Source organism: Sturnus vulgaris, chromosome 10 (genome assembly GCF_052056855.1).
Source record: "Sturnus vulgaris isolate bStuVul1 chromosome 10, bStuVul1.hap1, whole genome shotgun sequence".
Lineage (NCBI taxonomy): Eukaryota > Metazoa > Chordata > Aves > Passeriformes > Sturnidae > Sturnus > Sturnus vulgaris.
This window is the reverse complement of record NC_142252.1, coordinates 13,865,296-13,889,455: the sequence shown is the minus strand read 5'-3', so window position 1 is coordinate 13,889,455 and position 24,160 is coordinate 13,865,296. Positions and strand designations below refer to the sequence as shown.

The 24,160-nt window shown below is 42.8% G+C and overlaps 1 protein-coding gene across 1 annotated transcript in view; it reads right to left on the bottom strand.

Annotated features, from left to right (window-relative positions):
• The window catches only part of MB21D2 (Mab-21 domain containing 2), a 58,459-nt gene extending 51,598 nt beyond the window's left edge, over positions 1–6,861 (bottom strand). Inside the window, exon 1 of the mRNA XM_014888845.2 lies at positions 6,617–6,861. Within this exon, the coding sequence (XP_014744331.1) occupies positions 6,617–6,827 (211 nt within the window). The 5' untranslated portion in view covers positions 6,828–6,861. The remainder of the gene's footprint in view (positions 1–6,616) is intronic.
• Positions 6,862–24,160: the final 17,299 nt, after the last annotated feature.

Here is a 24,160-nt window from a genome sequence, read left to right as displayed (position 1 = left end):
AATGCAGATGTACATGATTCAGAGACCTGTCAGTCTGGCTGAAGTACTAAGGCACAGATTAATCCACTCAGTCCAGGACAATTGCTATTTACAGTAAAAGGGAATGCAACAGAATGGTGGAAATGAAAGCAAACAGTGGAGTTCTCTTAATGAAACACAGCAAAATCCATAGCTGCATCTGTCAACTGGAACATCAGCTGCTGCTGAAAGATTTATTTTGAATGTCTCTCAAGCTGCCTTCTGGTTCCACTAGCAAAAAAAAGTAAAAAGAAAATTAAAAAAAAAAAGCCTACTCCTATATTTTTGTTAGTCAGACAGTAAGAGAGGTTTGTGCTAACAGAAGTCATAAAACTTCACTGGATATAAAATCCATAGTTAAGATAGGGAACCTATGAAATATGGTTGCAAGTTTCACTAAAGCTACAGTTCAGCTCCTGAGCTCACACCACACTAGGAGTCATCAGGACAAGACTCGGACCAATAACTAGAGACATGCAGCTAGAGGTCCTTTTTCAGCTCTCACCCTTGCTCCCATGCAGGCTCATTGCTCTTTTCCCAATAAAGGACATTCTGTAAATTCAACCTCCAAAGCTGCTTTCTGCTTAGCTCCCATGATAGGTCTTCTGCTTTTCCAAGGGAAAAAAATGGGGCAGATATTCCCCTTTGCTTCCCCAGAACTCTACTACTCTACTGCTTGCTTCATACCCCAAAGATAAGCAAATTAAAGACAGTCTAAATGTAACACAGTGTTCTGTACACATGAAGGGACTGTCACTCTGAAGTAATTTTCTCCTTATTCAGAGGATAGCAGGCCAAGGTACCAACGGGTAGAATTACTGGTTTTCTTTTAGGACATGGAACTTTACCCACCCCAGCTGTTGCTAAGGGAAAAGCCAGGACATATGTCACCCTATATAATGCACTCAACTCTTCAGCCTCTCTTTTCACAGCAAATGATCTACAGCTCTTGCTTCTCAAGTGAGCTTCATACATCAGCATCACCCAGACAAAGGTGATGGACTCAACGGCAGGTCATTTTTCGTAGAGAAACCTGACAGGTCTATTCCAGAGCCTTTACCTGCAGCTGCCACCACAGGGTTTCACACAGATAGGCTTGGAAGGGCAATTTGCCATCTCAGTCATTGTTCACAGTGTCATCCTGAAGCAGCCCTTGCAACTCAAGACTCCTTGACTGGAGGTGAAAGGCAATCTTGGCTTTAACCACATCTCTTCCTGGCACTTTCTCACCTAATTGATCCTGCAGAGTACAAACAGGAACTGCCCTGGGCAGAAGAAGATTCCAGAAGTGTGCCTGGGAAAACCATCTTTGCAGCAAAAGGACTTTGACATTTAGGGACATGCACCTAAATGCAAAAGTGCAGATGTCAAGGCCCAAAAAAAAAAGGTGCAAAAGTTTCAGCTGTGCAGGAGACAAAGCAGGAACCTGGCATTTGTCAAATAAAAATTACAACAGACAATCCCAATTGTCCAAAAAAAATTGGCCAGCTTGGAGATTCTCTTTGAGAACTCCAAGCAAAACTTTAACCCTCTGCATTTCCTCTAGATTGAACATTGTCTATGGGCTACTCTAGATTTCTGAGTACACAACCATCCTGCAGATTACCAAAGCTATATAAAACATGTCCTGCAGCCTTCCTGAGCAATGCTGAAGTCATCTTTAATTTAGCTTCACCTATAAAAGTAGCCAGCTGCTTAAAAGAAAGTTGAACAACTGGTTTCTAACTAGAATTGCCCTGAATATTTCAGCATTCATGCAAAGTCACGTAGGAAAAAAAAAGAAAGTCAAAACCTCAACAACTCCTGTATCCTGGTTACCATCCTCCACTGTAATTATAAAATTGCCCTTAAAACATAATTGCATAATTGGGCTTGGCAAGTATTCACCCAAATCTTTTACAAATATTTCCACAGACTAAAGGAACAGGCGGTGGGCAGTCTGACAAGCCTGCCATGAGAATTTGTGCCCTTAGGACATGTTCCTAGCTATTACACTAAATACTTTGCATCACAGACTAATGTTTCAAAACAGTAGTTGAGCAAGTAAAATACCAGCATCTTAAAACAAATTGAGACAAAAATTTTCAGTCTATTTTCACTGATGACACATATATGGACCAGCAATACCTTTGAACAAAGAGAGAGAAGAGGCTACCAAACATTTTTTACCTAATTCCCAGTGGATGAAATTGGTTGATTTCTGACAGGTACAACCCAAATGAAGCTACCAATGCTTTGTAGGTTTACCTTACAGTTTAGTACTGTCCCCTAATTAAGAAAAACAAAACCACCAAGAAACCCCCACAGCCTCAAATGCAAATACAGAAATATGCGGTCTGCAGGGAGAGGAGACACAAGTGAAACCAGAAATGAAATCTGCAATGGAGTAAGGTTGTTTTTAACAGCTGTGCATTATGCATTCAGCAGCACAGGGAATGCCAGCAGGGAGCCTTTATTAACATAGGCCTCAGAGTACAGTGTGCTCCTATCATGATTGGCTTCTCTTGAGAGAAGGCACACACACACAAAAGACTTAACCCTAGAGAGATCACTCCAATCCTGTTGCTATTTCATCAGCTCCACGCTACAACAGGAAGCAGAGAATTTCCATGATGTATCCTAGACAAACAGGTAACACTTCAAACAATGCCTGAAATCCAATCTACAATAGATTTTATCAGCAAGTTATAACAGGTAGGGAAGGAGAGAAAAAAAATGCCACACAAACCCACACAAGAGTCACACTGCCAATGCTGTTCTGCTACACAGACATCAGGTACAGGGAGTGACTGGAAAATTCTTTCCTTGTAGAAGCTGCTGATAAAAGCAAGCTATTGTGAGGACACCTGTGTTGCCAGCACAGCAATCTGCACCTCCACAGCACATACTTTAGGGGCCCATCAGTCCAAGAAACAGCTAGAAGCCTTGCTACAGATGCAGGGGCTCAGCAGGGCAGCTCACTCCATTTGGGAAGCTGGTATTGGCAGCAGAAATCATTTGCTGATGCCAGCCCTGCTTCCACTCTGAGACTTGCCTCTATCACAAACACTTGCTAGCACACCCAGTGCAGCACCAGGCAGACACCAGAGAATTAGGAAATGATCTCAGAATAGGATCACCACCTCTCCTGTATCAGGTGCTGAGATAAGCTCTCTAGAGGTCTTGTCAACAGCTCTAAGTTGCAGCTGGCTGCAGATGCTCAAAGTATGGCCTGCCCTGGTAGGCACTTCCCACTGAAGTGACAAAAAGATACACTAGAGGCCTTAAAACCCCAAAAGGCCACTTTAGCACCAATTTAAACTAGTCCTTTCCCTGATTTGATTTCTCAGGAAGAAGAATGGCATGAAATGTCCTAAGCATCCGTCTTCTGGCTCTGTTGAGAAGTCTCATAGTAGGAAATAGAAACAAAACATCAACCAAAGAGCTTGAAAACTGCTCTATATGCCTGAATCCTGATGTGTACCTGGAGTGGAGAATATAGCTCTATATAGTCTGTACTTATTAATATATCTTTGCTCCTTTCTCTTGTTACTGTATAAAATTATAGAGTCAGTATTCCAAATAACATGAGCTGGTTTGAGGCAGCAATAGCACTAGAAATTTCAGGAAGTTATTTTATATGCAATGTTCTAGTTCCCAAGAGCATAATATATGGGGTTTTAAAGCCTACCACATCTGTGCATTAAAGCACTTTTTACTTTTGTGCTGAAGAGAAAGACAGGTAGTGTTTATTAAAGAATTTCCTGAAATTACTTGTACTGCAGAACAATACTCTCTAGGTCAGGTACCCTTAAAAGGTTTTTAATATGACTGCTATGCACCTCCCATCACAATGGCAGCAAGTGCTTTAAAAATTGACTGTAATATCATCATTTGATAAAAATACTCCTTTATCATTCCTTAAGCACAAAACCCCCCAAAACTGAGTCATCGGGGGAATAAGTAATTAGCTCCTTTCATGACTAGCAGTCAGAGACTTGGTCTCTCAGCCTCTCTTAGCCAGCCCTCTGCCCAGCACACAAGATTGTCTTTTCTCCACTCTTTTTCTTGGTTCCTACAGCCTTTCCCTCCTCTGACGCTCAATCATACCTGAATCAAAGAGACAAGTATTTATCAGGCATAGCTCAGTGTATGTACAGGAATTTACCCAACAAAAGGCACCAAAATACACCTGTTGTTTTTGTGTAGGGTGTTGGAAAGACCAAATGGTCTTGATGACTGTGAATGTCCAGGAACTATCCACATTCAGAAAATACTCACTTCCCCCACCAGAGAGGTAAGTAATTTCCAGTCTTCTTCTAATGCTTGGGACACAAGATTTTGGACAAATACATGACAAGTAGTACCTGTCCCTAATTTTCTCACAGTCCAACTCTTTAGATCTCCTAGGGTTCAGTTGCTTATAGCCAGGGCAAGACAACACAGATGAAAAAGAGTTAATACAAATTAAAAGCAGTCTGACCTAGAGGGCAAGCTATGCAGAGTACAAACATCTGAGAATCTTCACAAGGTCTCCTCACCTATTATTCATCCACCAATTACACACCAGTGTAATTAAATCAGGAAAGCTATGTTTAATTTTCCTATCATCACCCGACGAGATAAGAGCAGTACGTATGGGAGGGATCAGGCACAGGGGAAAGAGCTATTTATTAATAAGTTAAATCCTTTTAGATTTAAGAGCCTCTCTTGCTAAGAAGGATCTGATCCACGAACAGAACTTCTGGGTCTAATGCACACAAATCAGACATACCATCTCCATTTCTGTCCTGGGCTCAGTCCTCAAGTCTCTTCTTTTATTCAGAAACAAGACTTGCTGAAAATTACCAGGTACAGCTTGGACAGAAATACAGCTCTTGTTGAAATCAAGGGTTTAGCTATACATTTAAAACTGAAGAATGCTCATCTCCCAGTCATTATATTAACAAAGACAACCACATTAATTTACATTACTTCTAAACAGCCTAAGGCTCCCTATTTCATGAACAGCAAGGCATTACGGTGCATTTGCAGAAATACAAGGCATGCTCCAGTTCATTCTTCTATTGCCTTCTTCCACATGAGGCAGGAAGAAATTCTGTGATCCCTGTACCCTGCAAAGACTATTAATGCTTAAACAGGATCATACAAAGCTTTCTCTACTTGCTATCCACACAGCAGCTATAGCTGTTTTCTCTCCACCCATCCAGCCATGCTTCCTCAGACAGTTATTTAAAGCTCTGACTGAAAAATGTATCAGATCATAATATTGGATGACTTCCACCAAATCAAGTTTTCAAGAACAAAAATCCTATAGGCTTTGATGCAACCATGGCTTCACCACATCTTTTCTGTTGTTGTTTAACTGGGAAGAGAAAAATATTTATAACTGCAACTATAAATATACACACTACCGACTTTTCAACTTGTTGTTCTTGTTCTCAGGCTAAATTTAGTCTGCTATATCCTGTCCAGCCCTGGGTGAAAAAGCAATGCATATATAAAATTGTGCAAATCCCGTACAGCAGGCAATTAAACTTATCTAGATACTTTACAGATAACCAGCAGGACAGGTAGATTCTCATTACAGAGTGTAGGTGTGTTCATGGCTATAGAGGAAGTGGTCTATTACAGTGACAATCCTTCAATACAGAAAATAATTATTATTGCAATAAGAAAGCTCTGTGCTTCTGGATGAGAAAAGTGATGTAGGTTTATTCAGAGTGTAGACCATACGCTTCATTTGTGCCAAGAATGCTTTAAGGGCGTATGTGCACCTCTGAGCTACAAAGAACCATTCACTGGCCACAGCAGCTGTTTCAGCAAAAATGTTTGAATGTTTAAGACAATGACTGAAACTTGGAGGACTGATTTCAAGGTCTAATCTGCATGTTAAAGAGCATCCCTTTGCATTCTGAAGGCTCTTATCCGTCTGAGTGATTTCTTAGTTAATTCCAGGTAAATATTTATCAGAAACTGACTACCTGGAGAATCAGAGCTGTTAGTCATTCTACTGTTACTCTTAAGAAGCCTTAGTCATGCTAGAGCCCAGGTGATTTCCGCAAGGGCCAACACATGCTTCACCCTGGTTTAAGGCTCCCTGCCCGCGATTCAAAGTTTCACACAGATGAAGACTCCCCCGCCACAATCCGACTCGCTCCACTCGCTGCGAGTTTTGCAACCTAAGCAAGAAAGGCAGTTTGGGAGATGCTCCTGTACAAGCAACCGCCGGTCTAATAACCAAAATAAGCAGTATAGGTGAAAAAAAAAAAAAATCTGTTTCCTATGCCTCGATAGTTGAGGAGAAAAACAATAAAGGGTCGGGCTCGCCTCGCCTGCAGCCCTGCTGGCTCGGCGTGTTTCTCGGGCACCGGTCAGCCCTGCGACCAAGCCTTTCCTCTGCGCTTATAAATACATCGCTGCCAAAGGCTAGTTGGATAGGACAGGAAAAATTAGTTTCCTGGGGGTCAGAGCCGCCCTGCGACCGGAGCCCCCCCCCCCAGACCGGCGCGCCCTGGGCGCGGAGAAAGGTCCGGGGGTGCCGCAGCTCCAGGAGCCCTGCCCGGGGGTCCCCGGCCGGCATCGCCCCCGCCCCCGCCCCGCACGGTCCCTGCCCTACCCAGCATGGAGAAGATGAAGTCCTTCGCTGTGTGGATCTCCAGGGCTCGCTGGTCGTCGTACTCCCTCTGATCGTGCTTGGTGAATTCCTGGATGAGTTTATTTAATTCCTCCACCCTGGCTCCCGATCGGAAATCCAGCTCCGGGAAGGGAGGCTTGCTGGTGGTGCCGGCGGACCCTGCCTTGCTGGCGAGAGGCGCCGCCATCTTCATGGAGAAAAAAAAAAAAAAAAAAAAAAAAAAAAAAAAAAAAAAAAAAAAAAAGGGGGAGAGGAGGAAAATAAAAAAAAAAAAAAAAAAAGGAGGGGTTTACACTGTTGCAATGGAAGAATGCGAGCGGCGGCGCAGCGGCAAGCCCGGGCGCTGGGCTGGGCGCCGGCGCGGAGCCCGGAGCGCGCAGCGGCGCCGGCCGCGATCAACAAGCGGCAGCGGGCTCAGGGCTCAGCCCCCGCGGGCTCAGAGCTCAGGGCTCAGCCCCCGCGGGCTCAGAGCTAAGGGCTCAGGGCTCAGCCCCCGCGGGCTCAGAGCTCAGGGCTCAGGGCTCAGGGCCCGCCCGCTGCCCGCCGGGGGGAGCGCAGCGCAGCCAGCGCAGCGGGGGCTGCCCGCGCCTCCCGGGGCCGAGGGGGGGCTGCTCCGCTGCCGGCGTCACGGCGGGCGGGTGCTCAGGCTGGAGCCAGACCGCTGGCTCGGGATAAAATCCTTTTTTTTTTTTTTTTTCTCAATTTAAATTTAATTTTAAACTTCAGCAAAAAGCCTTGTCCTGAAAGTGGATTAATAACTGGCTGTGAACTCTGCTCCTCCCACATGTTCCCAAGGCATTCTGTGCTTATTCCTGTTTAGTTTCTTACGCTACCTCAAAGGTTGCTTTATATATACATATTTGTGTGTGTATATATATATATAAGAAGTGTTTTTATCGTATGTCTTAGGAGAAATGACCAAGATAAAGTACTGTTACTCCTGCGCTTGAGACCAACCCTGCCTCGAAGCTCCTGGGAGCCACATAGACAAAGGGTAGGAGGAGAAATGGGATCTCGGAAGACTTGCCTGAGGTCAAGTAGCCTGTGGCAAGGAGCCCAGACCTCTGATCTTCGTCCATTTCTCCCATCGACAAGACTACGCCCTTTTCTTCTGTATGTAATTTTAATGCCTTCTAACTTTTCAACCTGCAGTGGTTTTCTCCCTTTAGACTGATCTTCTGTGCCTTGACCCATCATTGAATATATACAGCACGATCCATTACATATCTTAGTGCATCCACTGGAAGAGCTGCCTGTCTTCCTGCCCAGGGAGCATACAAATATATTGTGTTTGTCTTCTGTAGAGCATTTAGATGCTATGCCACTGATGTAAACCGCTTGGATATGTATTATCCTCTCAAGATTCTTGGCAGGAAACAAAGATTTCAGCTCAGTCTCAGATGATGGTAAAATATGTCTACCAAAATCGGGCATGAGCATTCAGATAAATAATTGGAAGATGAAACTAAGCTCAGTATGAAGAGGTTACAGGCTGGTGTGAAGAGGTTACAGGCTGGTTTGACTGATACATTGTAAATACAGGTGCCAGTCTTTAAACCTGAGTTTAGAGACATTGCTTAGTTCCTGTGAACCATTACCTTGATCAGAAGTGGAAGTTCAGCAGAAGGGTAGGTTTGGATCCTGTAACAGAAACCGCAAACCATTCAAGCAGAACACCTGATGCCTCTGGCTTTGTCCTGTAGCCAGTTGTACCGTTTTGGGCACTGATATGCTCATTATCTAAGAAATGATGTCCCAGAGGTAAAGGCAGGAGCATGTGTGTGTGTGTGTGTTTGCACATGCCCTCTGCTGGGTACACGGGCCCTGTTGTGTTCAGACACTGCTCACAGTCACTGGCACACATCGCCTCCACTCACCCTCGGAGCCTTGCTGATCAGCTGCCTTGTCACATGAACCTCTGACTAGCACCTTGTCTGACTTTGACCAAGCACCTCTCCTTTTTCTCCCTCTCCAGCAAAGCCGACAGAAAAACAAAAAAACAATTAGCTGATAGCAGTAGCATAATGCAGGAGGTGACGTGCAGAAGAGCGATTAGCAGTGTGCAGTTGGCCTGCCCTGGGGATTGGTTGCTCAGCCCGTGCCCTCCCATGCTAGGCTGCTGTGGTCAGTGCCTGTCTGAGCACTCGGGACCTGTCGCCTCCTGCTCCTGCCAGGCTCGGGGAGCCCTGGTGCCGTTTCCCTGCGGTGTGTCTGGCCGGGGTGACAATCTCCTACAGGCGGACAGCTCCCTCTTGTGATAATGCTGCTCCCACAGAGTCACAGTAGCTCCTGAACCCCAACTCACTTCAAGACCTGCCCTGTCCATCTCTGTACACCTCTAAGTCTCCTGTGTGCCTGTCATAACCATTTTTAGCTGCGTGAGCATCCTTGTTTCCCTTTCACGTGGTGCAAACTACCAGCAGCTCTACTGCATGCAGCACTGGCACCATTTAGGCAAAGCAGACAGATCTTTTTATACCAGTTACAGTTTTCATCCCCAATCCTCTTGCCTCATGTTTTTCAAGCTGATGATCTCCACAAGCTTCATGGAGCACATAGCTTTATTTCTTAACCATATCTTATTTGCTGCATCATATTTCAATACTGAAACTTCCAGTCATTTTTTCATGAGCATTTTGTCTCAGATTTTGTCTTCCAGTGGACCTCCAAATTGTCCCGTCAACTCTCCACCCACATCAACCATAGACTTGCATTTTCATTTTCCTCCCTCTTCATTTAACAGGTTTAAATCTCATTCAGTCACAACTTCATAGCTAGCTTTCATTGCCTGAATTCACTAAGCACCTATTGAAAGCATGAAGTACTTCAGAAACAGCTAACACCAGAAGCAATGGTGATTTGAGTTTGTCTTTTTTAATGGCACCTCTTCTAAAAGTTAGTCACCTTCATATTTAGAGAAAATTTCCATTAGATTAGGGTCATAACTGCTTCATGCTTCTTGCTCATCTGAATTTGTTTTATTCCTGGTACCATGCATTATTCAGAAATTTCTCAGATCCAACAATTTGCTTCATTCAGTGTCTGAGCTCAAACCAAGACTATCCACCAAGAGCAGCATCAAGCAAGCAGCTTTAATCTTCTTCAAAAGTCTCTGACAGATACTGCATCTCTCTACCTCACCTCAGTGCAAAGAGAAATTTTGCTTCATGAAAAGCAGTTGCACTTGTAAAAGATCCTTCTTACCACCTTCTCTAGAAACCTTTGAATGGGCTTGGATTCCTCAGTGGCAGGTGGGATCTGCCTCACCATCGTGTGCTTGTTAATACCCTTGAAACTGCATCAGCTTGCAATTTTACCTCATCACATCAGTGTAATTTAAGATCTCTGAATAAATACACAGTTAATTCAAGTCTTACGTAAATCAAGCACTGGGGATTACTTGAGCAAATAAATGAGAATGAGATTGCAAATAGTGTTGGCCCAGAGTTTTCTACCACAATATTTTTTCTTTCTGAAATTGAACACTTTGTGGAAAAAATGCAGCATCCTCAAAGCTCCTCTTGTGAGCATTATTTGGGACCTGGAAGGAACCTATGGCCTCTGCTATGCTAGCCCCAAGACTTGCCAATGAGGACATTCACCTTATTCAGGAGAGGGATTGAAAACCTGGGTTGACTACTTCTCACCTGCACTAAAATCTGTGCTCTTCCTCTCACATTCACCCTTCCTTTCTCCCATGTGTTCTCTCTTTCCTTCAAAAAGCCTTCCTCTTTTCCTCCTTCAAAATAGACTTCCTCTTCCTTTTTTTCTTGCAGAACAGATACCCTCTTTTCAGTACCACTTCCCAGCATTCAGAAATAGAACAGAGAAATTATGTGAAAGAGAAGAAATAAGTGTTCTCATTTCTGTAGCATGACCTGGGACCTCAAAAAGCTTTTCATACTTGAATAGACTGTCTCAGAAAAACTGCTGGATAGCAAGTGAGTATTCATACCATCATCCTAAGATTGGCAAAACAGTACTACAGTAGTTATGAAGAGTAATTGGCCCAGGGTACCATGGCCTGATGCTCAGTGCATTTCATGTAAGTTCTGTAAACTGGTACAGTGAATTAATTGGAACAAGATCCAGAAATAAGATGGAGCCTGAGATACATCATCTTAGAATATTTCACTGCAGTTGGTAATTAGAGCATGATGCAAAATGAGCTAAATTCATCCCTCATTTCATGGAAATTGTACCCAGTTTTTTAAATTTAAAAGTAGACTCCAGAACGACCTCCCTTTTCTGTACTTAGCACTGCAGCAGCTGTAGCTCAAAGCTTCATGTGGCATGGGACCTCACCAGGAACAAAATTGCTGACTGGAAGAGCTCTATTTTCTCCATCTGGTGGCTGCAATTTCTGCTTTGTATTATTGCAGTACCTTCTAAGCGGTTCAAGGGTCCTTTGTGCCTTATGTTGCAGAAACCTGGTCCTGCCCCGTAGAACAGGCTGTCTGTGCAGATAAGAGTGACAGAGCAGGGAAATGAGCTGCTGACATGGAGAGAGTCTCTCAGTGGAAGACCAAGGATCCTGCTGTGCCATCCTCTGCCCTCTCCTTCACTGGCTTTGCACTCAGCTGTGCTCTTCCCATTGATAGCTGAATCCTGGCCAAGATTTCTCCCTTCTCTTCTGCCTGTACACTTTCTCTGTGGGACCTCAATTCCCAGCTCTGCACCAGTCCCAGTAGGAAGGACCCCAGAGAAGCACCAAACATTAATCAGGACCTCACTTTATTGGGCTGATGATATCCCAATGTACTTCAGCTGCTTCACTGCTCTTCAGGTCTTTCCCTCCACTAGCAGTCTCTAGTCCGGTTCTGTAGCAAGGCATTTTCTGACTCCTGGATAGAACTGGAATGTCATAGAATGCCATGATGTCACCAAAGCACTCCCTGTGCTTCTTTGTGTTAGGTCTTCCCTTCCTTCTGATGCCAGAAACTTTGCCTGTATTTCATAGACCTCAAAAATATCTTCAAAACAGCACTTACAGCTAGCAGTCTTCAGGCTCCACAAGGCTGGGATCTGCAAAAGCTGGGTTTAGTGCAGACTCAGGGCACACGGAGTCTTTCAGATGAAGTCTGGACTCATGATGTTTCCTAGTCAAGTTACATGATTCAAAGGGGCAAGACTTGGAGGAACTGCAGTCACAGAGCCCCATCACAGCACTCCAGAGATCTGGAACTGGCAAGGAATTGGGCTCCTGTTTTGTATTCACAGTTCCCTCTTGATTCCCCCCATTTTTAGGGTAAAACCAGCTCAATTCTGACCCATGAACTCCATTAGTTTCACCACCTGGAGCTGTCTCCACATGGTCACATCTATTAAATTTCCCAGCCAAACCAGCATGAATAATACTCGCCTTTGTCCCTCTCCAAACACTCAATGTCCTCCAGATGTCTCCTATAGATATAGAGCTCTGCTCCCTCCTTATTCCCCCTCCAAGCACCACAGATTTTGTGTCTGTAGCTAAAAATATGGATGATTTACTGGCACAATCTCAGTATCCCAATGATTATGTCAGACCAACAGCATCCAGTACACGCCATAATCTTTAGACAGTTTTTAAAAGGCATGTGTTGCTTTCTTGACAGCCTTAAACTTCTTCTCCAGATTAAAAATAAAAAAATAAAAAAACAAGCCTTCCCTTGTGAAGAGTTGTGATCTGCATCCTGTCAGTAGAACACAGCATTGAGCCATCCACATGGCAGCAGAGCTGTGCTCATTAAAATTTTTTGAAACAATAACATTGCATCTGTCATAGCCAGCCTCAAAGTACCCATACTTAGGATGCTTAAAACGTTTTCTAAAAGAAGATAATATGCTTTTAAGTAACCTTCTAAGAAGCAAACTCCTGATTCTCAACCAGTTTCAGACAACAACTATTGAAAGTCCCCAGGGGGATCATTTACTATTCTTGCCTCAGTGTCTTGGGGATTTTTTGGGTTTTTTTTTGGTTGTTTGGGTTTTTTGTTTTGTTTTGTTTTGTTTTTGTTAAAATATACTGGTGATGTGTTTATCTCATTATTGTAGTCATTAGATTGTAGCTAGGTACTTTTGAAGTTGATCTGATAAACTTCATAGTCTCTAAGTGGGCTGGCTTAGGGCATCTGTAAGCAACGTTTATATAGATTTCTGCTGCTCATTTCCTGGATTTATGTTAATTTTCTGCCATTAGATTAATTTTGAAATTGGAATTTTCTCAAGCAGTAAAATTTGGATTCATATCTGAGCAGTGCAGAGCATTGCAGTGCTGCACTGGAGATAATTCTTTGGTACGGGGATATGACCAGAACATTAAATCCCTCATCCATGTGCAAATTTCTCCTACATGGAGAGGACACAGATTTGGTGTTTGGGTTTGGTTCCATAAGTAATAAATAAATTTTGGTGGAGCAGTTTAGGGAATGTATACAGTATGACATGCTTCCTTACACATCTATATGCATTATGTATAGCTTGTCTACTCATTGCTGTTGTTAATTTGCAGCTAATTGCTTGTATTACAATAATATCAAAAGCCACAAATTATAATCAGGGCTCTATTGTACTGGAAACCAGATATAAACACAATGAAGAAGTGGTCATTAGCACTTCTGTTTCATTTCCTTGTATGCTCAGACCTCACTCAGTGACTCTTTCACATCCAGGAGCTTAGAAACGTTACCAGTGGGTCTGTGCCTGCAGTGATACACAGACACAGAAGACTCAATTACACCATTTCTCGAGCCACTCCTCTGCTCACAAGGTGACTACCAGCAGCAGTTTGACTCTCACATCGTATCCTATAGCTCTTGAGCAGATTTCAACACTGCACTTTACATGCAAACTCAGTAAAATAGCAGCTGTGATTTAGACATACATGCTCTCTCTTTAGAGGCTCGTAATGTACCAGTCTCAGCATCATTTCTTACTTCAAATTCCACATAGAGTTCACGGGTGGCTCAGTTCTCCAGGCCATTGTGTAGTGGCCACAGCAGTAAAAAGGCTGTAGCTGTAAAAGATGGATATTTTTCCAATTTTGGAAACAAGAAACACTCCAACACTCAGACTCTTTCCTATGAAGAACACACTTCTTACTAGTTGTCATAAAGGTGTGGGAATATGGAGCTTTGCAGGAAATGCTACAATTCCCTGTGGCAGCATCTACACAAAGAGGAAACAGTGCCTTGGTCACATGTTTAAAGCCAATAGTCCCTTTCTTCTGCTGTTCCCAACATCATGCTTCCTGTTAGAATAGCCCAATCTTTAAATGATTGTCAAACCACACTGACTTTTATATCAATTTCCTTTTCATTATCATGAAGATCTAAGGTATTTCTTTGTGTCTTTCTATAAAAATACATTAACATAAAATGAAATCCAGGAGGCCTGAGCTCTGTACTGTATTAACTGCCCTGCTTCACTAAAAAACCTCTCTGCATCTGGCCACTGCTGACAGATTTTAAGAGCTCGTTTTTTGTATTGCTGAGAAGCAGCTTTCAGCACAGCCTTGGCTGGTGCATGGGTTCATATTAGAGAAAGGGAAAATCTGAGATGGATAAACAAAAAGCAGGAACAGTCTATAATAATAAAAAAAATTCTCCTGTAATTCTTGTGACAGCCTGAAAATGTGTTAGATAAAACATTTTACAGATCTATAATAACGAGTAGGAGTTTGTGTCCTGAACACAGGACTTGCCTGTCTGCCAAGACAGACAATTGCAAATGAAAAATAATGAAAGAAGGGGAGGGGAGGGAAGGAAGTAAAGATATGGAAAATCAAGGTAATTGTGCTTTTCATGAAAGGTATTAGTGAGCCAGGACTTGGTCAGAACTGCAGCACACATTAATGTTTTTTCTAGCTTTAGTTCAACTTATAAATCTAATAACTAACATAATCAGTTTTCTACTTCCAGTACTGAGCATGCTGTTTTCTGCTTTGTGGAATAGTCTGTATTTACTCTTAAGTGTTTTGTGTTATGAGCTGGTATATGAATATCTGCAATATAAGTGGATCCCTGGAAAATGAAAAGCACCTTTTTAGTCTGAGATTATGAAACACCTTTTGTCATGTGGACTTTCAATGCATGGGTATGCAGTGTTGGGATGCCTGGCACAGGTATGCCACGTCGAGAAACTTTTGTAACATTTTCCTAATTTAATTTCTCTTAAATAAACCCTTCAGTGCTAGAATCCCTCTGTGACTCCTGTGTGAAAGCTTGGCACGTTGTCACCTGGAAAGTCACATAGAGTCACTGTGTTTCCTCTTCTATCCTCACCTCTTTTACAGAAACAAACAAATTCTGAAGTTGCTGTTGACATCCTTCTTCCATTTTCCCTGCTGGGCACTTTTAAGGGGCGATTGAGAATAGTTACTTACACTTTTTCCGCGATTTCTCTTGTTCCCAGATCTGCAAACACTTGCATGTGGCAGCCTTGGCTGTACTGCTTAAACCCAGGGCAACTCTGGCAGCACATGCTGGAGTCAGGCACTGTTCACCGTGTTCCCCATCAGGTGGTGAAGTCACAAAGCGGTTGAAAAGCACACAGCTCTACTCAGCAAGTCTTTTCCTTCAAGGTTGTACAAGAAGAGAGCAAAAGCAGTTAGTCTAAACCAAAATATGCCCATCAGAAATGGAAAACTCCCAAAGCAGATACTGTGTAGCTCTTACTGCTGACCAGGGGGATGGCAGAGCAGCTTGGTGTCACTCCTAAATACACAAAGCACCTGGCAGTGCCCCATCACACTGCCATTGCAAGCATTCCTCGGACACTTGAGCATGTTAACAGTGAGACCAGATCTGTGCAGCAAACCACTGCACAACTAAGACCCAGTTTTCCCAAGGTTACCGTGTTGATGTCTGTGAAGTAGAAGTGAGGATGCAGAGCAGGGCTCAGAGAGTCTTCTTCTGTCCGTGCAACAAGTACTAGGGGAGGAAGAAAAGGTCTATGCACAGCACAGTCTGCTCAGGGGGGAGCTGTGATTACAGCTGAAGGACCCAGCTGCTGCTCAGCTGAAGGACGTAAACAAGGAATTAATCAATTATTGCTATATTACACATGCAGTCATGGATTCTTGCATGCAAGCTTCCAGGGTATGATCAAATTCCACTACCAACTTACTGTCTAAGTTTATGGAGCTGTAATCCAAAGTAAAGCTCTTTGCTACTCCCTAAAGCTGCAGAATTTAGGTGGGAACAAGGGTCTGTCAGCAGTAACTCCATGCAGGATGAAAAACCTTAGCTTTTTTCTGCCTTCCTTAGCTATGTGATGCATTTTCACAGGGTTATGAAGATAATCTGTGATTTCATGCTGTCCTTTCTCCCAGAAACCAGATCACTGGTCTCTGCTGTCTATTTTTGCTTTTCTTATTCTAATGAGTGTGCATTGTAAACAAAGGTGAACAGCATAATAAAACCCCCTGGAAATATTTGTAAATAAAAGGCTTTTAGAAACTTTTTATAGGGAAGCCCTATAGACATTAATAGATAGTGAACACTTTTCTAGAGGCATTGTTATTCCACTAGTCTATACAATTCAATAGCAAATTATATTCCTGCTATCAAATCCCAAAGGATGATTCAGAAAACCATTACAAAGGACCTAATTCTCTGTAATTTTCTGCAGTAATTAAGATAAAAGCCTTTCAGGGTCTTCTCTATTACAGTGCATGGAATTTTTCCACAGGAAAACAAATGATCAGTTTAAATTCCCTCTGGTTCCTTAAGCAAAGCAAAGCCAGAAAATACTGAAGGTTTCTTAAGATAAAATTTCCTTGCATTTCTGTGGGAAATTCATTTAATTTCAGGAGACAATGAGGGTCAAGGATTAGGCTCCCTGTATGTGATTTTCTAACAGGACATCGAACTCCACCTTTCACTAGGGTCAAAGAGTTTCAGTGATTTTGCCACATCTTCCCTTTGGGCTGGCAGGGAAGGTGTGCTCTCTGGAGGCATTGCACACAGCAGCAGGTGCCATTCCATTCACAGCAAGTGGCTCAGTGAACTCGGGGCTCTGAGAGCCCTGGCACATCTGGGGAGCTGCAGAGTGCCAATTGAAACACCACTCGTGTTTTCCCCATCATGTGCTTGGAAAGCTATCTGAGGACAGAGACAGTATTTCTAGAATGGAGTACTGAGTTCCTGTGAAACCCATGTATTTTTTTAGCCCTTGTCTCCACACTTGCTGCCCCAGGAGAGGCACTAATGACATCTGCAGGGAGCTCAATGCAGAGCCTTAGGAAGAGGTCATGCATAGGAGAGAAGAATGAGACATAAACGCCATGGTGACATATCGAAGAGCTTAAAGACAAATTTCACTCCAGTGCTCTGCTTTGTTGGAGCTCCCTTTGTGAGGCTGTGACCTATACTTTGGACTACATAAGGCTGAGGTCAAACCTCTACGAAATCCTGACCTCGATGACAGCAATCAGAGCCTTTTCACTCACTTTTCTGGGTTTCTGGTGTGAGAGATTTATCCATAGCTCTATCATAAGTCTGCTCCAGGAAATGCCCTCTCTGCCCATCCTTATGGCTTTTCCTCAGCCTCCTCCACTCCACCCTTCTCCTCCACCACTCTTTGAGGCTGACAGTGAGCTGCCCACAGTAAAATGGCAATAGTAGTAGTTTCTGCTGTGTGACATTTCTCATTCCCAGATGCTTTCAAAGCCAAGTGCTTTAATATCACTGGCCTTTTACATGCAGCTTATAGTTAGTTTTTCCTTGGAGAATCCAGAGCCAAAGCTGGGTACAGAATATAGCACTTTGGATTTAGTTGTCTTCACTAAGCCTTGAACCTTTATCTTTCCCTATCTCATTACCTGCCTCCTAGACACAGTGTGAAAGGAAGCTATTCCTGTTTTCTGGAGCGATGGCAGACCCCAACTGATAATACAAAAAGGTCATTAGGGGCTAGTTGGTCTGTGAGAAATCATCTCTTACCTTAGCAAAGAATAAAAGCCTGTAGAAAATGGCATATCAAAGATATTAATCCCCTCTGCTTCTCAGCAGGCATTTGGAGGTGTTGGATACACTCATAAGTTACAAGATTTCCTGCTGGAATTGCTGCATCAATTAGTCACATGAAAGTTGTCATCCTGTTCTCTCTACTTCAAACAGATCTTTCCTTTCAGTATGTGATGACCTCTTCATCTTGATTCCAGAGTTATTTATTTAATCTGGTGGCACTTTGCAAAACTTTCTGGCTTATTTTGCCTCCATGTACTAAAATGTGACTTTGATTACGTCACTGTCCCAACCGCTCTAAATCCCATCCAGATATCAGTAAACTTAGTCACAATGGGTTCAGAAACAAAAGACGTACAAAGATGACTACACTGATTGACTTCATCCAGCACAGACCCCTTCCTGTGTGGAGCTTAGCAGTGGTACCAGTGGCTGTTGCAGAAGAAGCCTGCCTGTGGTGTGAAGAGGTGGATGATCTCCTTTTGCTGATGGCCAAGCTTAAGGAGGAAGTAGAAAGACTAAGGAGTAAAAAGTGAAATAGACTGGTGGAGTTTCATCCTTCCATCCTTGAGGGAGGCCCACCAGGAGTCAGAGGACTCCCATAGCTTCCACTGTCAGGCAAGGAGGACACAACATCTAATCAATATCTAACAATATCTAACAATATCTAATTCCAAGCACACCATGAATCACATTTTTCTTCTCTCTTTAGAGCCAACATGTTAATCCCTTGAAACAAAATTGGTTACATTTTAATGAGAGTTTAAAGGGGTAAAAGTTCTGCTCTAGTACACTGAACATAATAGAATATTTTCGTGATGTATATCTTTCATCCACTCACTTCAATTTTCAGAATAGTATCTCGACAGCAGCCTATTTTATCTCTGGGCTCTCCTCATTCAACTCCACTTAGCTTTCACTGTGTGTATTACAGTTAATTTGAAGCTGATATTTGCTTTTCCTGATGGCACTAGGCTACAATAACACCTAAAAGATTACAGTATTGTCCTCTTCAGGTTGGCTTGCAGAACATATCTCAGAGAAGTATTACTTATGATTGTGTTTTTACACTCTATTTCCTGGTATTAAAACATAAGAATTCCTTGTTGGATTAAGTCCTGAGCCGAACACCTGGGGTATTAGCACACAAAAGCCTTGCAGTGTCTGGCACAGACCCCATGTGTGTCTATAGTGGGTTGGCTCATGTCTGTCCTTAAGTGATGTCTCAAGTCATATGATGTAGTTTGGAGAGGAAAGGATGACCTTGCCCACCTGTGAAGCACTGTAAAGCAGCAGGCAAGACTACCAAGTAAGGGTAGGAGAGAAGTTGCAAGCTAAGAAGGAAATTTCCTGTCTCATTCATCTGAGGCCAATACTTTATCCACAGCTTCTCTCTAGTGTGGTTTTGTGGCTTTCATAACCTGGCTCTCTATTGCTTTAGCCAGTATTCAAGCCAGGAGTGTGGGGGGAAATGAAGTGTCTAAAAATATCTCAGTGTGCCCTTTTTCCCCTTTGTGCTCAGCTCTAGAGCTGAGAAGTCCAGGTAGGTGTTTATGTCGCAGATGGGGAGGGGTAGAAGTGCCCATGCAGAAGGTTTTTCCACAGACTTATTTCTTATCCCCAGAGCTCTGAACTGAAGTAGGTGAGGCGGATGGATGACACCAGACGCTGGCTGTGAGCCCAGTGTGATCGATTCAGTGCAGAGGTTTGTGTTTCCCACTGATGAATAGACAGCTATGATGTGACTTCAAAAAGCATTTTGAGCTGGGTAAAACTGGCTTCTTCATTTTATGGGGAAAAGAAGATTTGAGGAAGCCTGTATAACATCACTTCAAGGCTTGAAGAAAAAGCCTACCTTTAGGCAGAAAGTCAAACTGCATGAATTGGGCATCTCACAACTTCCTTTGATTACTCTGATCAGGGCATGTAAACAACATGCTGCTATAGAAGAAGAAAATAAAGACTTTAAGTAGGAAGAAGACAGGTTCAAACAGCTGCTCAGGAATATGTAAAAAAGACACAAAACCCAGCAAAATACTATGGGTGAAACTACAACAAATCATCCTTTCAGCCAACCCAGCCCAGGTACTGAGTTGCCACCCACTGCATTGTTTTTAAGAGACAGCTGAGGTGGGCAGATCCATAATGCAGAGTTGTTATGGAACTGGATGGACAGCTGGCTGACCATGTTTTGGCTGCAATGCACAGTGGCTGGTGTCTCTACCTATCCATGCTCTCTGCAGGTAATATAGCTCCTGACTCCTCAAGCTATCCTTTCTCAGTTCTGTTCAGTTACTGTCAATGAACAACTTTTTAGTTTGCTTTGTTTTAAGTATATTTACTCAACTTCCAGCAGGAAAGGAGTAATAGAAGCCGTGCCTGCAGCATGCCAGGAGCCTGACACCATAGACTGTGTATTAAAGCCAAAAGGTTGGTCAGCCAGTCAGCTTCTGTCCATCTCTGTAACACCAGCACATTTTACTGTAAAATTTGGAGAGCTGTGCCCAGTTCTCCCCATATAGACCCCTACAAAGAAAATGTCATGGCTAAGTTAAATTTCATTTTCTTGCTGGCAGATTTCCCTAACTTCATCAGTTTGCTTTTTCTAATCAGCCTACAATATGTTGGGGCATTCCATACAGTGTGGCTTCCTCAAGCAAATCTATGTGAGCCTGCAAGAGTAAAGAAGTTTTAAAGTTATCTGTCTGCTTGAGGGTCCTCCATCCCAGAAGGGAAAAGTCAGCAACTCCATACATTCTCCAGTGAAAGTGGAAGGTGAAAAGAGGCCTCCAAATTAAAAATAAAATTTTATGTGTGCAAACCCTTGCAGATGCAAGAATTTATGCCTGGCTAGTTACTGAAATTAGGGATAGGATGACCTGTAGCTATAATGACAACACAAGAGCACCTGCCAGTCATATTCCTATCCAGTAGCCATCAGATATTCTGTAATTATATGTGGTGTGTGAGTATGGGATAAGTGGACATAACCTCCATTAACAGTCTGTTTAAATTTTTAGTCCATTTTGGATTATAGATGAATTTACAGCCTCTTGCATTAAAAACAAAACCATAAAAACACATCCCTTCTTCCACAGTATCTACAGATGGGCACAGTTCTCTCCTGGCCTGGTTCATGGCAGTATCTCCCTGCTTCACTGCTGGGTCAGTACCTCTGCAATTTCCTTCCTCTGCCACATCCACTTCCCTGGCTGCAATCTCTCCAGATGTGACTGATGTCACTTGTGTCCTAATCAACTCGGGACAGGAGAGAGGCAGTAGACAGAAAAGGACAATGCTACCAGTGTTAGTATGCTTATTTGTAATGGTGGCTGGATTCTCATGGCTCATTTAGACAAAAGCAGAAGAAAATTAATTTGTTAATGGAAATTAACTCTATAGGCATAACAGAGAGCTTGCAAGACCTCATCCTGTTATCACTGAGGGATTTCAGATACAATTTTCATTGAGTTCAATAAAATTTTCCTGGTTTTAGCAAGGAAGATCAGGCGTTACTTTCAGCATGTTGTTTAAAATATACATGAGAATTCTCCTCTCCATTGTGGCAGAAGAAAAGCCATTCTCACAGCTCTAGCTGGAGAGGCTTTCGGCCAAAATGCATGTTAGCATGTTACCTCAACTGACAGATTCCTTTGCTGCACAGATGAGCAAACTAGGAGTCATCAACTTCAGCACACCACAGGAATCAGAGCACCTGTCTCCTTGCACTATGTGCTCTGCATGAGATGAAAGAAAAAATAAATAGATCAGTGCTGGTGAAGCAGAGCAGCTAAGTGAGCGCTGAAACAACCTTGCAACAGCCCTGGCCTGGCCTGGCCTGACCTGACCACTCCCTCTTGACCCAGATTTACCCCTCTGCCAATTCAGGTAAAGCAGTTCAGAGCTTCTACTTGCTCCTAACCAACATCTTCCCTAACAGCAGAGACAGCTTGCTCTTAATAAGCAGGCAGGAAATTTTATTACTTTGATGGAGTGAAAGAGAAACTGGAAGGAAGGCAAGAGTCCAGAGCATCACTTCCAGACCGTGTTTCAGCATATTTAGTGTTTTACAGCTGTACTGATCCCCATACTCCACCAGTACTACTGATCATTCCCATTCACTTGCTCCCTTGGGTTTACAAAGGTCTGAGACTTTGCTTACTGGGCCAGTAGTGAATATATTGTTGCATCCTTTAGCCATTTTCGTCTTCCAAAAGCCAGATCAATTCCCTATTCTTGCTCTTAGCAGGGGCCTCAGAAACAGTTGCACTGATATAATTAGGAGGGTAGGTGGGGTGAGATGTAGGCCATGAGTATTCCCTAGATCTCTGACTTTGACACACCTTTGGAACATAAAACCCTGCCCCTCAACGGGTGAAATTCACCTGTGCACAGAAGCCTAGCACAAGAGCAACGTGCAGTTTTAAAAGTCTGATTTGTTCTTAAATATTGCTTATGTCAGAAATGTTTAGTGCTCGTTCACAAGAGCTGGTTATGAATTCAAACTTCACCATGTCAGATGCTGTGCCAAAAAAAAAAAAAAAAAGAAAAAGAAAAAACGTAGGATCTCTGCCTCAGAGAGCTCTCACACAGGGGCGGATCCGTGAAGAAACACAGAAACAAGACAGTACTGGCCATCATGACAGATGGAGAGCTCTGCACCCACATTCACCCAGCATCACATTCCAGGTGTTGAAGGAAAGAAGACTTTCCAAAAAGTGAAAATCACAGGTTTATTTTCTTTTTCTCCTTTAATGTGGAAGGTCTATTGAAATATGAGATTTATATCATCTGTCATGGTTTTCAGTGACCTTCAACAATTCTGAACATTTTGTTGTGAAACTCAAGGCATCAGGGACATGCTAGAAATTGTCATGTAACCTCACCATATTTGAATCTGATTACCCTTGACCAAGCTGGGTAACTTTGCAGACATTTTTCTCATCTCTTCTCAGTGACAAGTACTGAAAAGTACTGAGACAGAGCCAGGCTTTGTCCACAGACAGTGAAAGTACACACATACAAACAGAGTGAAAGCCCAAGGAAGTTTTCCAGAGTCACAAAAGGCCAATATTCACCTTGCCATATTTCTGTCATTAAATGATTCACTTATATCGTAGAGCAGAAATAACTATTGAGATTACGGACGTTAACAATGTATTTATTCACAGGTCTATAACCCATAAAGAAACACAATATTTCCTTGCATTATAGACAACAAACCTCATAGCCAAATTTTGTTACTGCTGCAAACAAATTGCCTAGAATCAGACACAGGCTACGGAAAAGTGTGAATTCAGCACTGAATTGAAATTTCAATCTCCTAACCATCAAGACAGCCCCTGCTTCTCTAACTGATTAGGTAATGAGGTGAAATGCTGGTATCAAGGGTAGCTGTTATTCACAGCTATATCTTGTGTGTCTTTGCATTCAGTAGCAATTTTATTCCTCTGCCAAAAGAAACAGGTCAAGATAAGTTTCGAAGTTGTGGGGGAGGATGCAGCCATGAATTTCACAGCAACAAGGCCCCAGCACAGCAGCCTTGAGGAGCTGTGAACTGGGGACTGGCTGGATGGGAGCCCCACTTTTTTCTCTGCATTGAGATCTATAACAATCATGCTGCAACACTGGCTGCAGAAGGTTAATTTTGAGAGTATCCCCTCCAAGTCTGATCTAATGAGATGTAGAAGTGTCTGTGTGCAGCTTCTGCAGCTGCCTTGTCATTAGAGGTGCTCATTTCCTAGGTGAGCATGTGATTTCCCATTTCCCTGGGTTAGGAAAATAACATAATTATACTCTGAATTCAAATCCGCTCTGGTTTAGAGAGAAGCAGGGTCTGATATGCATAATTTTTGAATGGATGTCATATTGCCATTGCACAGGAAACAGTATAAATTTCTCTTCTGTGTGAATTTTTATTTCAACACGTCAAGAGTCACTTTCATTTATACTTAAAGTCCAGAATTAATCAGTGCTACCACAAACTTTGAAAAAAATAAAGACATCCCCAGTAGAAATGAATATATAAGGGACCATCTATCTTCCTAACTTCTGCTTAAGGAGTCAGACTAGTTGCATTGGTGACAGGAGCACAACTGTAATCTGTCAACAGATTTTCACTTTTGTGCAGGTTTTTTTTAAATTTAGTTTTCATTTTCTTTTCATTTCTTCATTTACTCACTTTGTACTTGACTGTAATTTTGCATTGTGGATATCTCATATTTAAAACATAAGTCTGTTATTTCACTGTAAAACCATGCAGAACTCACTTCTTTCTACAGTTCCCCCATTAAAATGTCACAGATGGGAAATTCAAGCACTAGACTCATACAGACCTGAGCCATAAACAAACCCTCTGGGTTGTAAAGGCTCTAATTTTCACAGATACTTTACTCAGAAAGGCTTTGGGCTTAAAATGTCCATAGCTGAGAAATGGAAATTAGGTCATAAGATGCTGGTTGGAGATATGCCAGCTTTGTTCTGCTTTGCTTCCCTTTTGCTCAGCTAGAGGATCATTGACCCAGGGTGGCCTTGAATTTGGACTGAGAGCTCTGTTCAGCACTTCACTGGGTCCTGCTGT